General features: G+C 47.2%; 1 protein-coding gene across 1 annotated transcript in view; it reads right to left on the reverse strand.

Annotated features, from left to right (window-relative positions):
- The window catches only part of tyro3 (TYRO3 protein tyrosine kinase), a 53640-nt gene that overhangs the window by 17150 nt on the left and 22325 nt on the right, over nucleotides 1–14165 (reverse strand). Inside the window, exons 5-8 of the mRNA XM_036150552.1 lie at nucleotides 7603–7689; nucleotides 7380–7495; nucleotides 6917–7097; nucleotides 6239–6381 (exon numbers count right to left, since the gene is read on the reverse strand). Of these exons, the coding sequence (XP_036006445.1) occupies nucleotides 6239–6381; nucleotides 6917–7097; nucleotides 7380–7495; nucleotides 7603–7689 (527 nt within the window). The remainder of the gene's footprint in view (nucleotides 1–6238; nucleotides 6382–6916; nucleotides 7098–7379; nucleotides 7496–7602; nucleotides 7690–14165) is intronic.

Below are 14165 nucleotides of genomic sequence, written 5' to 3' on the forward strand. Positions count from 1 at the left end.
ATCCCTGACCTTCTGCAGTCCTGAACCTCCGGTCTTCATTATTCACCACCCAGCATACTTCATTCAATAAAGACTCAAACTTTTAGTCCCGTGTGTGCGTCCTGAGTTCATCAGTAAACAAAACATTGACAGTACGGCCCAGTCGAAGGGTGAACTCAGGCGCCATGCGGGGCTTACCTGCAGGAGTTGACGACCCGGACATCCTCGCATATCTGGAGATGTGCGAACGCCAGATGAGGGAGAGGTACGACAAGATGGCTTCTGCCCGGGACCCTGCGCCACCGATCCGGGTCGACTCCACTTCCCCCGTGGTTCACGTGGGCGTTGTTACAGCTACCCCGGAGCCCAGTGAGAGAAGCCGCTCAGCCTCTCGTCGTCTCGGTCATCACCTCCATGACTCGCAGCTGGCGCCTCGAGTGAGGCTCATCATTCCACCTAGCAGAGCCCCACGCATCAAGGAGAGCCAGCTGTGGGAGTTCTACTACGGTGACCGAGACGACCTTCTGCCCTGCTGGCCAGCTGCCACCCCCGAGATTGCCCCAGATTCCTCATCTGTCCCCTCCCGGCGAAGACAGCAGAACCACCGGCGCGGAGGGTCCGTCAAGGCTAAAGAGGAGGATCCGCCTCCAACCTCGGCGTCCGCTGAAGCCTGTAGCCCGGCGCCGCTCTCTGAAGCCTGTAGCCCGGCGCCGCTCTCTGAAGCCTGTAGCCCGGCGCCGCTCTCTGAAGCCTGTAGCCCGGCGCCGCTCTCTGAAGCCTGTAGCCCGGCGCCGCTTTCTGAAGCCTGTTGCCTGTCACTGCCTGAAGTAGCCGAGGAGAGGGTTCCGCCTCCACCAGTAAGCTCCGCTCTGCCGGCCGCCGAAGGATCTGCTCTGCCGACCACTGAAGGCTCCGCTCTGCCGGCCGCCAAGAAAATAGATCCACCGGCCGACGAGGATGAGCCCGAGGTCTCCGAGGGAGCCGCTTTGCCTCAGCCCGAGGCCTCCGAGGGAGCCGCTTTGCCTCAGCCCGAGGCCTCCGAGGGAGCCGCTTTGCCTCAGCCCGAGGGAGCCGCTTTGCCTCAGCCCGAGGCCTCCGAGGGAGCCGCTTTGCCTCTGTCCAAGCCTCGTGAGGAGGTCCAGGAGGACCTGCCTCCGCCCAAGCCTCGTGAGGAGGTCCAGGAGGACCTGCCTCCGCCCAAGCCTCGTGAGGAGGTCCAGGAGGACCTGCCTCCGCCCAAGCCTCGTGAGGAGGTCCAGGAGGACCTGCCTCCGCCCAAGCCTCGTGAGGAGGTGCAGGAGGACCTGCCTCCACCCACGGTTTCCGCCGAGACCGGTAGCTTGGCCCTGCCTCTGACTTCTCTGTTTGGCCGGAGCCGCCGACTGCGGACTCCGAGCCGCTCGACTCTGCCTCGTCGGGGCCGTCCACCACGGCGCCCGCCTCTGACTTCTCTGTTTGGCCGGAGCCGCAGACTGCGAACTTCGAGCCGCTCGACTCTGCCTCGTCGGGGCCGTCCACCACGGCGCCCGCCTCTGACTTCTCTGTTTTGCCGGAGCCGCAAACTGCGGACTTCGAGCCGCTCGACCCTGCCTCGTCGGGGCCGTCCACCACGGCGCCCGTCTCTGACTTTCCTGTTCGGCCGGAGCCGCCGACTGCGGTCTCCAGGCCGCTTGACTTTGCCTCGTCGGGGCCGCCCTCCTCGAGGGTTTAGTCGGGCGATGCTGCTCCGCCGCCTGCCTCGTCCAGGACGACCTCCACGAAGACTTTTTCTTTTTTGCTTAGCAGCCGTTCTTGCCTGAGCCCTTAAGGCCAGTGCCTTCTGTTATTTTTTGGGCTCGATTCCAGTTTTTGATTTACTTAGGATTTTTGGGGTTTTAGAGTTATTTAGGGGTTCTTGTTTTCTTAGAGTTCTTAGTCTCTGTTTTACTTTTGTTTTTCCTGCTCCGTTTTAGGATTCTAGGTTTTGCCTTAGTTTCCAAGCTTTGCTTTGTTTCCTCATTTATAGCCTTAGTTCTCTGGTTTTCTCGTTAGTTTACTTATTCATGTTCTAGTTTTCTTGTTTTGCCTTAATTTCTAGTTTAGCCTTAGTCTCATAGTTCTGCTTAGTATTTTGTTTTGGTTTTGCATTAGTTTTATAGTTTTTCTTGAATGTCTTGATCTTTTTCCTAGTTTTTTTTGTTTCATTTTGATTTTCTAGTTTTTTGCTTCGGTTTTTTCTTTTGTTATCCCTACCCTAGTTCTTCTGGTTTTGTTCTATAGGTTAGTTCATGCCTGGTTTTCTAGTTTTTGGTTTAGATCTGTAGTTTCCCAGCGCTCTTTAGGTCCCAGCGCTTCTTAGTTTTGTTTTGGCCCCCTAGCTCTTAGTCCCCTGGCGTGTTTGACGCTCTCCATTCTCCGGAATTTAGACGCCCTTAGTTCCTGGTATTTTTGTTTCCTGGCGTGTTAGGACGCCCTCTGACCCCTGTAGATTTCGTGTTTTTCTGGCGTGTTAGAACGCCCTTTGTCTCCTGGCGTATTAGGATGCCCTTTGTTCCTGGTTCCCTGGTGTTTAGATTTCTAGCGTTTAGATTTAGTGTTCCCGACGTGCTTAGACGCGCTCTGTTCTCGATTCCCCGGCGTGTTAGGACGCCCTCTGTTTTCGGTTCCCCGGCGTGTTAGGACGCCCTCTGTTTTCGGTTCCCCGGCGTGTTAGGACGCCCTTTGTTCTCGGTTCGCCGGCGTGTTAGGACGCCCTTTGTTCTCGGTTCCCCGGCGTGTTGGGACGCCCTCTGTTCTCGGTTCCCCGGCATGTAAGTACGCCCTCCGTTCTTGTTCCTAGGCGTTTTAGATGTTCCTGCTTCCGTCATATCCCGACGTTCTCTTCCCCAGCCCCGGCGTTTTCCTCACGCCCCGGCAGGTTTCCCTTTGGCGTTAAGTACGCCCGTTCCTTCCCTTTGGCGTTAAGTACGCCCGTTCCTTCCCTTTGGCGTTAAGTACGCCCGTTCCTTCCCTTTGGCGTTAAGTACGCCCGTTCCTTCCCTTTGGCGTTAAGTACGCCCGTTCCTTCCCTTTGGCGTTAAGTACGCCCGTTCCTTCCCTTTGGCGCTGTCGTGCGCCCGTTCCTTCCCTTTGGCGCTGTCGTGCGCTCGTTCCTTCCCTTTGGCGCTGTCGTGCGCTCGTTCCTTCCCTTTGGCGCTGTCGTGCGCTCGTTCCTTCCCTTTGGCGCTGTCGTACGCTCGTTCCTTCCCTTTGGCGCTGTCGTGCGCTCGTTCCTTCCCTTTGGCGCTGTCGTGCGCTCGTTCCTTCCCTTTGGCGCTGTCGTGCGCTCGTTCCTTCCCTTTGGCGCTGTCGTGCGCTCGTTCCTTCCCTTTGGCGCTGTCGTGCGCTCGTTTCTTCCCTCTGGCGTTGTCGTACGCCTGTTTCTTCCCTCTGGCATTGTCGTACGCCTGTTCTGCCTTGTGGCGATGTTCGCCTGTCGTGCCCGTTTTTGCCTGGTGGCGATGTTCGCCTGTCAACGTCGGTTTAACGCCTTTTGTTTTGCCTACCAGCATCTGTTAGACATCCTTTTTAGTTCGCCCTAGTGGGTAGTTTTGGTTTGATTTTAGCCCACGATCCTACTTTCCCTCCACCCACCCAGGTTAGATCAGCTTAGGTATGACTCTTGCCCGCCATCCTGCCGTCCCTCCACCCACCCTGGTTAGATCAGCTTAGTTATGACTCTTGCCCGCCATCCTGCCGTCCCTCCACCCACCCTGGTTCGGTCACTTTGTAGTTTGTTTTGTTTGATAGGCCGTCCGGAGTCCGGCCTTGAGGGGGGGGGGGTAATGTCATGGTTGAGTTTTGGTTTGGCTTTGTTTTTCTGTTATTTTCATTTCTTTTGGGTTAGGTTTGACTTTATTGTTAGTTTTCAGTCATCAGTTATTTTCTGTCATTTTTCACTTCACCTCCTCAGCAGTCAGTCACACCTGTTATCATTTACCAGTCAATTAGCCAGATCCTTGTTCCACCTGTGTAGTGCTCTATTTAAACCTCCCTCTGCCTTCAGTTCAGCACTGGGCCGTCATCATTCCACACCTCTCCATGCCAGTCCCCGTTTTGCCCTGGAAGCTTTGTTTTGCTCCTGTTGTTAAGGTTAGTCCTGTCAGTCACTCTAAAGACTGTTTGTTCCTGGAGAGGTTCTGCTCTGTGTCCTGGTGTCTCCAGAGAACAGCTAACTGGACTAGCCATCCTGGAAAGGCTCTGTTCTGTGCCCTGGTGTCTCTCAAGTTCTGCTAACCTGACTAGCCGCACTGGAGAAGCTCAGCTCTGTGCCCTGGTGTCTCTCAAGTTCTGCTAACCTGACTAGCCGCCCTGGTGAAGCTCAGCTCTGTGCCCTGGTGTCTCCAATGAACGGCTAACCTGAGTGCTATGAGGCCTGCTAGCCGAGCAGCACCTTGCAAGTGTGGACTCTCTGTCTCCGGGCCGTCAGCTCCTGCCATCACATTCATCCCTGACCTTCTGCAGTCCTGAACCTCCGGTCTTCATTATTCACCACCCAGCATACTTCATTCAATAAAGACTCAAACTTTTAGTCCCGTGTGTGCGTCCTGAGTTCATCAGTAAACAAAACATTGACAATATCAACTACATCAAATGGTTTATACAGCGTAAGTTTGCCTTTGTCATTCATTGGCTTTTCCTTATTTTTATGTCTTTCTACATTGCAGCTATATAGTGAAGACATCTAAACTATGACTCAAAAAGTATATAGAAGTATGTATGAAGCACAAAATTGTGAAAAAATTCAAAACCTCTCGTATATGTTAGCCTTTTCACTATAGTCTGCCTTTGTTTTGAGTACTGCTTTGGTCACTCTTGGCCTACTCTCAATGAGCTTCATGAGGTTAAGTGACCTGAAATGGTTTTAAAGCTGTCCCGAAAAGACAACCCTTTAAATGTGAAGGTGAGTCCAACTGTATGCTGCTTAAAAACCATGGCTCTGGTCAATGCAATTGATCAAATTTTCTCAACGAGAGGACCAGGCACAGGGGAGCCAAGCTGTTTTGAGGGGACACATGCAGCCAGATACACCCTGGATTCCTCTGAAAGATGGAAGATGGTGTGTCTGTCCATTTTGTCCATCGAGGATGTGGAAGATGCGTACATAATTGGATTTATGATAACAGCATTCTGCTTATTGGAGCTGGTGGATACCTGGTTTATCGGCAAATTTGGAAGATCTCAGCAGCAGTTCTGTGCTTGGTAAGGCTGCTGGGACTTTGTGAGGGTTTAAACCGATCTGCGATCATCCAGACTCAAATTCTTTGCAAACAAAACCGCAAGCTGGATGCGATCCTGGCACAGCATTGCATGCCGACTGTGGTCTGAACTCAGTGGTGAAATGGAAAAGACCTCTGGGAAGTCCTCGCTCGTTTTATGGTGAAAGACCAACAAATCCGGCTGTTTGGGAGTTCCATGAAGAGGACCAGCAAAGACTTGAAGGCTGATAGAAATTCACAGTCAGCCTGAGACAAGTCTCCTTGTTATTGAATTCGGCGGCCTGATGCTGGTCTTGGAGGCCGGTTTATCTCCTGGATGTTATACAAGCAAGACGCTCACACCTGATCATGACTCCAGTGACCTGCAAAGTGCTCTACTGAACTGCTGATAACACACTATCTGAGACTATGACTGGAGAGGGGTTACTGGGCAGTCATAGGCCTACACCGACTGACGCACACATACACATGAATCTGGCGATAAACACACCCTTCTATGACTCACTGCCTTCACCGTGTATATTATGCTTTTAAGATGTCGTGTGTATGTTGCTTTTTTTCTGAGGATTTTTTTGATCTGCATTCCCCTACTGTCCCCCTAAGAGACAGTGAGAGAAATGCACAACCATCCCAATGTATCCCTTTTCTATACTCTAGGGTTGGAAAAGGCAGCATGGCCTCAGTGAACCTGCCTCCCATGTATGTCTGTCTCTCGACACACGGATGTGTGTCTCCAGTCCCACTATGCTCCATTGAAGACAGTAAATGTAAAGTTTCATGATATTAAATGTTGAATGAATGTCAAAATGTATTCAACCATTATTTTTCCAGGACACAAATCCATTGAGATTATGCTCTCTTTTACAACGATGTCATGGCCAAGATGTGCAAGGTGCAAACAAGCCATTACATGACTTTACAAGAGGAAGAATGTGGTGTAATCAATGAGTAATGTGATCCAACACACCATGAGACAGTGGAGTCGTGGACTCTGTGTGTACAGTACGAAATAAAGCTTTCACCTGTGGTTCTCCTCCATGAGTCCACTGCAGCTTGTAGGCCACCAGTTTCCCCTGCAGCTCATCCTCCTTCAGCCTGGCCCACCTCAGAGACAGCTGCTCCTCTGAGATCTCAAGGCTCAGGTTCTTGGGGGCCACAGAGGGCACTGCAGGCCGAATCACACATAGTCAGTGTTAGTACCATGGTGGGGTGGGGGGGTCCTTTCCCAGCATAAAACAGCTGTAATTATTGTTTAACTTCATTACTATCTCAGCTAATAAGTTTACAGGACAGACCAAAAGCTGGAAGTGGGTTGTTTTAGCTGGATGCTGGTTCACTGTCCTGCAGGTGGCGCTAATCCCTTTGGCCACTTTTTTATAAATGGATTGAGGCCACAAACAAAAGCTCATTGTACAGAGAGGACTGGAATCTACTGGAGCAGGTCCAGCTGGAGCAGTAGATGTGTGTACGTACACACACACACACACACACACAAACAAACAGTCCCAGGGTTCAGCTGTGAGCAGGGACCAGCTGCCCCGCTGTTTACTGATGAAACTTTGCACAGGCACTGAATCACAGCAGCACCAGCTCAACACCTGACTCTGAATGTAACAACCAGTTTGGTTCTTGCATTCAGAGGAAATGTAACTCCCAATAAAAGCAGCCTGGTCCCACGCGTCCGTCATCGGCGTCTTCACCTGACTCCGGAGTGATGAAGGACACCCACGGGGAGAACGGGGAGGGTCCCACCTCATTCACACAGGAGACCCTCGTGCTGTAATTGGAATAACTCCTCAAGCCTGTCAGATTGTGGGCGTGAGGAGGAACCCGCACCTCCTGCTGAGGGAGGTTCCACCTACGACCTGAGGTCCTCATCACCTGCAGAAGAGGAGGAGCAACAGCTGATTGCAATTTCTTTCTTTCTTCCTCTGTCTGTGAATCTTTTCTTGTACTTGCAGCTGAATGAGATCATTTTGGCTCATTTTACTTGTAAAGTGAGGACTTTGATATAAGCCTTTTTTTGTCTTCTGTTTTTTTCTGGGCTAGGGATTAGGTTTGGGTCAGGGTTAGGCCATAGACTGGGTTAAAAACGAATGAAAGTCCAGGCACAGTCCTCACTTTACATTTTAAACAAGGATGTGTGTGTGTTTGGTTTTCAACCTGAATCACACAGGAGGAGATCTCAGAGTGACCCATGAATCCTGGATTCCATGACAGGGTCACATTGTTGTCTGTTATCCTGCGGACCTGCAGGCCGACCGGAGCTGCTGGCAACACTAAGACAGAGAGGACAATCAGCACGTCCCCACCTACAGAGGCCTTCTGTAGTCACAGCTCACACTGATGATCCTCTAGGCTGCGTGAGTTTAGCAGGCTGACTCACCTTTGATGTGGACTGTTCCGGTTCTGGACACAGAGACCCCTCTGCTGTTCTTTGCTTCACAGTAGAACTTGATGCTGCTGTTCACACCTGCACACACACACACACACACACACACACACACACACACACACACACACACACACACACACACACACACACACACACACACACACACACACACACACACACACACACGGGGAATGCTGGGTAAGGAGATGTGTTTATCTTGGCACCACCCTGAGTGAGCAGCATGTTGCAGTGATAAAAGATTAAAGCCCTCGCTGTCCTACCATCACCAACATAAACATGTCAACTTTACTGAGGCGAGACGATGATGTGCAGCATCAGCTTTTGGCCACATGGTGCTCTGTATGAGTTACATTTTAGCCTCATCTGACTAGAGCACCTTCATCCACATGTCTGCTGTATCTCCTACACGGCTTGTGGCAAACTGCAAATAGTACTTCCTCAGGCTTTCTTCCAACACTTTTCTTCTTGCCACTCTTTCATACAGGCTAGAATCGTGGAGTGCATGCCAAGGCCAGTTGGCAGCCTTGCCTGGACCAGAGACAAGATCATCTTTTTTTTCCGATTTTTGTATTAGTGGAGGCTGGCACAGCTTGCTGCTGCTACCTACTCGCTGGTAACTATTTTATTGGACTTTATGGACTGGGCATTGCAAATAAGAGTTATTCTATTTTTTTTTTAACCTTGACAATAATAATAATTGATTATTATCCTCAATTCACCAGTTACTAAATCTTATCTGTGTGTCTGTTTCAAAAGAAACCCTTGTTTTGGCGCACAATGCTCAACGTACATTCAAGTGGCTGTAGGTGAGGAAAAGCAGAGGGAAATGATCATGGCCAAAATATTGTCCTGGCTCCAGAAGGGCTCAAGAGAACCCGAACTGGATGATAAAAGCCGCCCTGAACAGTTCTTCACTACACACACACAAAAAAATGGGACGTCAGACCCGGCAAACTAGCAGCACATCTAACAGGGATCCAGGTGCTGCACAGATGCCTGTTGCTGCTGACTTAGCTGCAGAAAGAGAATCAACAATACGTCAGATAAGATGAGCAGAGGTCATAGGATCAGGTGCAGGATGCTGCTGATCCGAGGGCTGGAAGCACCAAACCAGTAGAGCAAAGATGAACCCAAGACCTGCTGGAGAGTTTTTAAAGTTAGCTGAAATCTTAATTCTAATGAAGGTCATCACCATTATCTTTAGATGAAGACTACTGTTTTCTAAATAATTATTATTTAACATTATACTGTATGTGCAAAACCTGCTGTTATATTGCAATTATTCAAAGTACTAAAACTGGCACTTATAAAATCCTGATGGAGTTAAATGTTCTCACAATCTGGCTCATGTTTGCTGCTTCTTTTTGCTTTATCTTTCAGCCTCCGCTGTCTCCTGTCCATTTCTATTCCTGGTTGTGATGGAAGTGGAAACGGCTTGTTTTTCTTCTCCTCCAGTCGACTACATGACTTTTTCAATTTCACACACTTCTGTATACAGCTCGTTACAGAAATATACAGAAAAATACAGCCCGACGGACAATTTGAGAGACCAGCCATACTCGGAGATACTCAGAGACCCTGAGTATGGCTGGTCAACATATTGAGTTTTTGAAGATAGTAACATGTTTTTAGATTAATGGTAAGAATATACTGCTTATCGAAATCTTAAGTCTAAAACGTGTCAATTCTTTATGTTTTTAAGGACCATTTAATTTATATTTTTAGTTTTTTTATGTTATTCTTTATGTCCATGTTAACACCACGAAGCTTGAACATAAAAGTGGCTTCATGACACTGAATTTGGCTGATGTGGATTTGATTTAGAACTGCTTTTGTTCTTTGTCATTTCTGTACAGTGAAACTATTGATCTACAGATTGAGAGACAGATCTATATAAAAATAATACTCATGTTTCTGTCTCATATTTGTATAACATTAAGGGGAGTAACAGCACTTTCTTTCCATTTAAAGCACTGATTGAAAGGAATGTTTAATGCAAAAAATTACCATCTTTTACTGCCCAGATTTCCATGGATGGAATCAGAGAAGAATGATATTTTGGAAGCAGACCCCGACCAGCAAAGGAATATTAATGTGGATGAAGGGGCTGAACCATGCGGCCATCCTTCCACTGCTGCTGAGAATGCTAACTCTATTAGCAGGGGATGGCTAGAGGATCTTAGCAGAGGTCAAGATGGACCTAGATGACCACTTTTGCAAAGATATCCGTCTCGGCTTTTTGGAGCAACAGCGAAGTTTGAACAAAGGCTGACTTGATCAATAATTTCCACATATACAGATACATCTGGGGAAACAGAATACAGTGAAGCCATTGTAACGGTTTACATATAACACTGTTCAGTCACATGTCATGTTTGTATATACCTTAACTGAATAGCAGAATACCACATTATCCCCTTAATTGGTGTCTGTTTCATATGTCAGAGTTCTGGGTGCACCTTTACTTGTGCTTGCGTCTTTGTGTGTTGAGAAATGTGGTTACAAATGATCAGATGATAGCACCCTCGGTAAAACGCCACTGCCTCCTGGCATTGTGACTCCACCCAGTTAGACATCAACAACGGGTGCAATCCCAATTTCCAATGCTGTGCAAAAGTTTTAGGCAGGTATGAAAAAATGCTGCAAACTTAAGTAGGCTTTCAACAATAAGAATATAAATATTTTTATCAAATAACAAAATGCAGTGAATGAACAGAAGAGGGATTTAAATCAAATCAATATTGACAACAACTACCCTTTGCCTTCAAGACAGCATCGGTTCTTCCAGGTACACCGGCACACAGTTTTAGAAGTTGGTAGATTGTTCCAAACATCCTGGAGAACTAACCACAGATCTTCCTCAAATCCTTTTGTTTTTTCATGTAATCCCAGACACACTTGATATTGAGATCAGTGCTCTGTGAGGTCCATAGCGCCACTTCCACAACTTATTGTTCTTCCTTATGCTGGTTAGAGGGCAAAGGGTAGTGACACCAAATATTGATGTGATTTAGACTTTTCTTTTGTCGTTTTTTTTTGCATTTTATAAATTTAATAAAAAAATAATATTTATATTTTTGAAAGCATTCTTAGTTTATAGCATTTTTATACCCACCTAAAACCTTTGCCCAGTACTGCATATCCGGCTTGCAGTTGCCTGGATCCTTTTGCTGTTTTTCCTCAAACCTGGGTCAAGTCTCCTCCAGTGTAAATATGTTGAGCTTCTTTGAATTCACTGCTACCAGATCCAGCCTCCACCAACAATGCTGCACTTCTGCTTTGCCAAAGGTATATCAGTCGTGGATCTGGCTGGAATTATAATATGGACAGCTCCAAGACCATCAAATCCTTCTAGTCTACCACTCATCCCCATCACAGAAATACCTGTTGGACTGTTGGTCACAGCGTGCTATCCAGCCCAGCTTGGTCATCTAACCGTCAGGTCCAAAATGGCTACATCACATCAACTTTGGCCTGCTTATCATCCACTCGCTCACAAGCAAAGGACATCTTTGTCAGGATCTACTTGCTGACTGTAGGTTGGACCTTCCCTGTTTGACAGAAACCTTGCAACAACCCAATGACTGTTCTTAGCTCTAAGACTCCTCTCCACCGGGGTTTAACATATCTCAACCACGTGGATCAGGTTGCGGTGAGGGGCTCACGATAATTCAATGCGAGAAATGGAATGTTCTCCATGCAACTGGGCCTGCTTTCGATTCAATGAAATGTAAAATGTGTAAACTCCCTGGTCCGACTCCCACCATCACCGCTACAGCCAGATGAGCTGACCTCTTAATATGCAGATTGTATAAACAATATTCAGAATTGTCTCACTGTGCAAAAATCCACACTCCACACTCTCCTGTACTGCTTCCTGGTTTGCCTCTGAACTTCAATCAATGAAGGCCAAAGGTAGACAATTTTAGAGACTGTATAAACAAACTGGTCTGTATAAACAAATGTAAACATTGAGTTGGGGGGACGGTATTTGCATAAACGTGACAGAGCCCTAAAACCAGCTCATTCTGAAATGTGCACAAAATAGGTGATACTGGGGAGGTGAAATCACATTATCTGAATATTATTTTGTGCAAAAATGTAATGAACATGTTTAGTATAGCCCATTGACCTAGCCTAACTTGCTTATTAGGAAGCACAATAGGTCTCCTTAAATCCCTTCAGTATCCACATTCTCTTGTCACACCTGGTGTGCGTCAGTGCTCCGTCCTGGGATTCCTACCATTTGTCATTTACCTTCTTCCCCTTGTCAATGTCTTCCAAAAAAGTATCTCCATTTTTACATAGATGAAACCCAGCTCTACTTATCCAGTTACCCAATTGTATACTCCCACTTGGTTCCCTTAAATTATTTGTGTTTGAAATAAACTCTTGGTTCCCTTCAAACGTTCAAAAATTAAAACAGTGACAAAACTGAGCTCCTTCTTGTGGGAACAAAATTGGTATTATCCAAAATAGACAATGTTTTACTGATAGCTCCATCATCTCCCCCTCACCTCAAGAGATAACTCTGGGTGTCATCTCAAAATAATAACATCACTCAGTCTGCATATTTTCATGTATGTAACAATCATCTCCAGCCCTCCCTTTCCTTACACTCCGTTCTTGTTAAAAGCCTCTTCACCTCTCATATTGATTATTACAACTCATGTTTTGGTCTCTCTCAAAAATCCCTCCATAAGCTCCAAATGGTCCAGAACTCAGCTTGTCAGAGCTTTCTGCTCCCAAGTTGCAGCACTGTTGCCTTATATCAAAGCAATTTCTCTCAAATATTAGTTTCAGTTTTATTATTTGTATTATTTTAAAAAAAGGACAAACCATAATAACCACCCTAAGGAGACTTCCGGTGACTTCCCGAGATGGCGGCTTGAGCGGACTACTCCTCCAGTAAATCTTAATTTGACCCCCATTATTTGCCAAATATAACGAAAAATGAGTAAAATGGAGTCTGTAAGGGGGTCTAGAATGGGGAAAAGGGACGGGAATAGGAAAACCACGAACGAAGACTTGGCACAAGAAAGAAAGACGGCAGGTAGCTCATCAATACATCAGCTCCCTGACGAAGCTAATGCTAATCCGCTTTCCACTGATGCGACAGGACTAACGCAAATTCTGGGGGAGTTACGGGATTTCCGAAAAGATATGAAACGGCAGTTTGATGACATTAAGTCAGAACTTTTCAACGTACACCGGAAAATTAAGGAGACGGAAGACCGAGTTGATTTGGTGGAGGAGCGGGCAGAGAACATGGAGCAGATATTGAGCAAGATGGCCGAACTAATTAGCCAACAACAGGAAAAACTGCTCGACCAGGAAGGGAGATCACGAAGAGAAAACATACGGATATACAACGTGCCAGAGGGAGCAGAAGGATCATCGATGAGAGATTTTGTGGATAAATTACTTAAGGACACCCTGGAGATTGAACCAACTATGGAATTGGACATAGAGAGAGCCCACCGAGCGCTGGCTCCGCCACCCGCCGGGGACAGAAACAACAGGCCAAGATCCATTGTTGTTAAGTTTCTCTGCAGCAGAACCAATGAAGAGATTTTACGGAAAGCGTGGGGGAAGAAAGGCGTGCTTCTACACGGCAAACCGATATATTTTGATCATGATTATCCTCCCACAGTGCTGCAGAAACGTAAAGAATACTCGGAGGCCAAACGGATCTTGAAGCAGAAAAAGATCCGATTCCAATCCCCTTTCCCCGCTAAACTACGAGTTTTTTACGAGGGGAAACACGGCTTTACCAGACAGCGGCAGAGGCGACGAAGAACATGAAGGAGCGCGGTTTGCCTGTCCCCCTAATCAAGCCAAAGGAGAGCCTGGCTGAGCAGCTATCCCGCACCGCTTGGAAGAAGATCGGCTCGAGACAAGCCTCAGGAGAGGAGCGAGAGATGAGTATCAGAGAAAGACTGAGTGAGTTCAGAAGAGAAACTAGTTCTCTCCAAGAAGAGCTCTGAAGAGATGCATTAATAATCGGTAAGCTAAATAATCCTTAAGTAATCAATAAGATATAAACTGTGAGGACAATGTATCTCGGATAGTTCGACTGCTCTGTATTACGGACATTTTCGTTGTGATATTGTATATATTCCCTAGCCCCAACCTAGATGAGAAATAATAAATGTACAGAGGAGGAATGGACACAAAATGGACTGAAACAGCTTTAGCGTAGTTGGGGGCCCTCCCCTCTTTTCTAAGGGAGGTCTTCCCCCAGGGCTAGATGGTTTTCCTAGCCAAGTTCAGGGTCATTTGTTCAGGACCCCAACCTTGGAATCTCAAGTTTGTTTTCTTTTCTTTACGGTTGAGTTATTGTTTACATTTGCTCAGAGAGTGGATTGGTTAAGCTTTGCTATCAGACATCTAAAAATGATCAACAAGACAACCAGACATGGCTAACAGTAAGTAAACATAATTACTTTTAATGTTAATGGTCTACTCAGTCCAATTAAAAGAAGCAAAATCCTGTCAAAAATGAAAAAGGAACAGGCCCACATAGTGTACTT

Source organism: Fundulus heteroclitus, chromosome 19 (assembly GCF_011125445.2).
Source record: "Fundulus heteroclitus isolate FHET01 chromosome 19, MU-UCD_Fhet_4.1, whole genome shotgun sequence".
NCBI lineage: Eukaryota > Metazoa > Chordata > Actinopteri > Cyprinodontiformes > Fundulidae > Fundulus > Fundulus heteroclitus.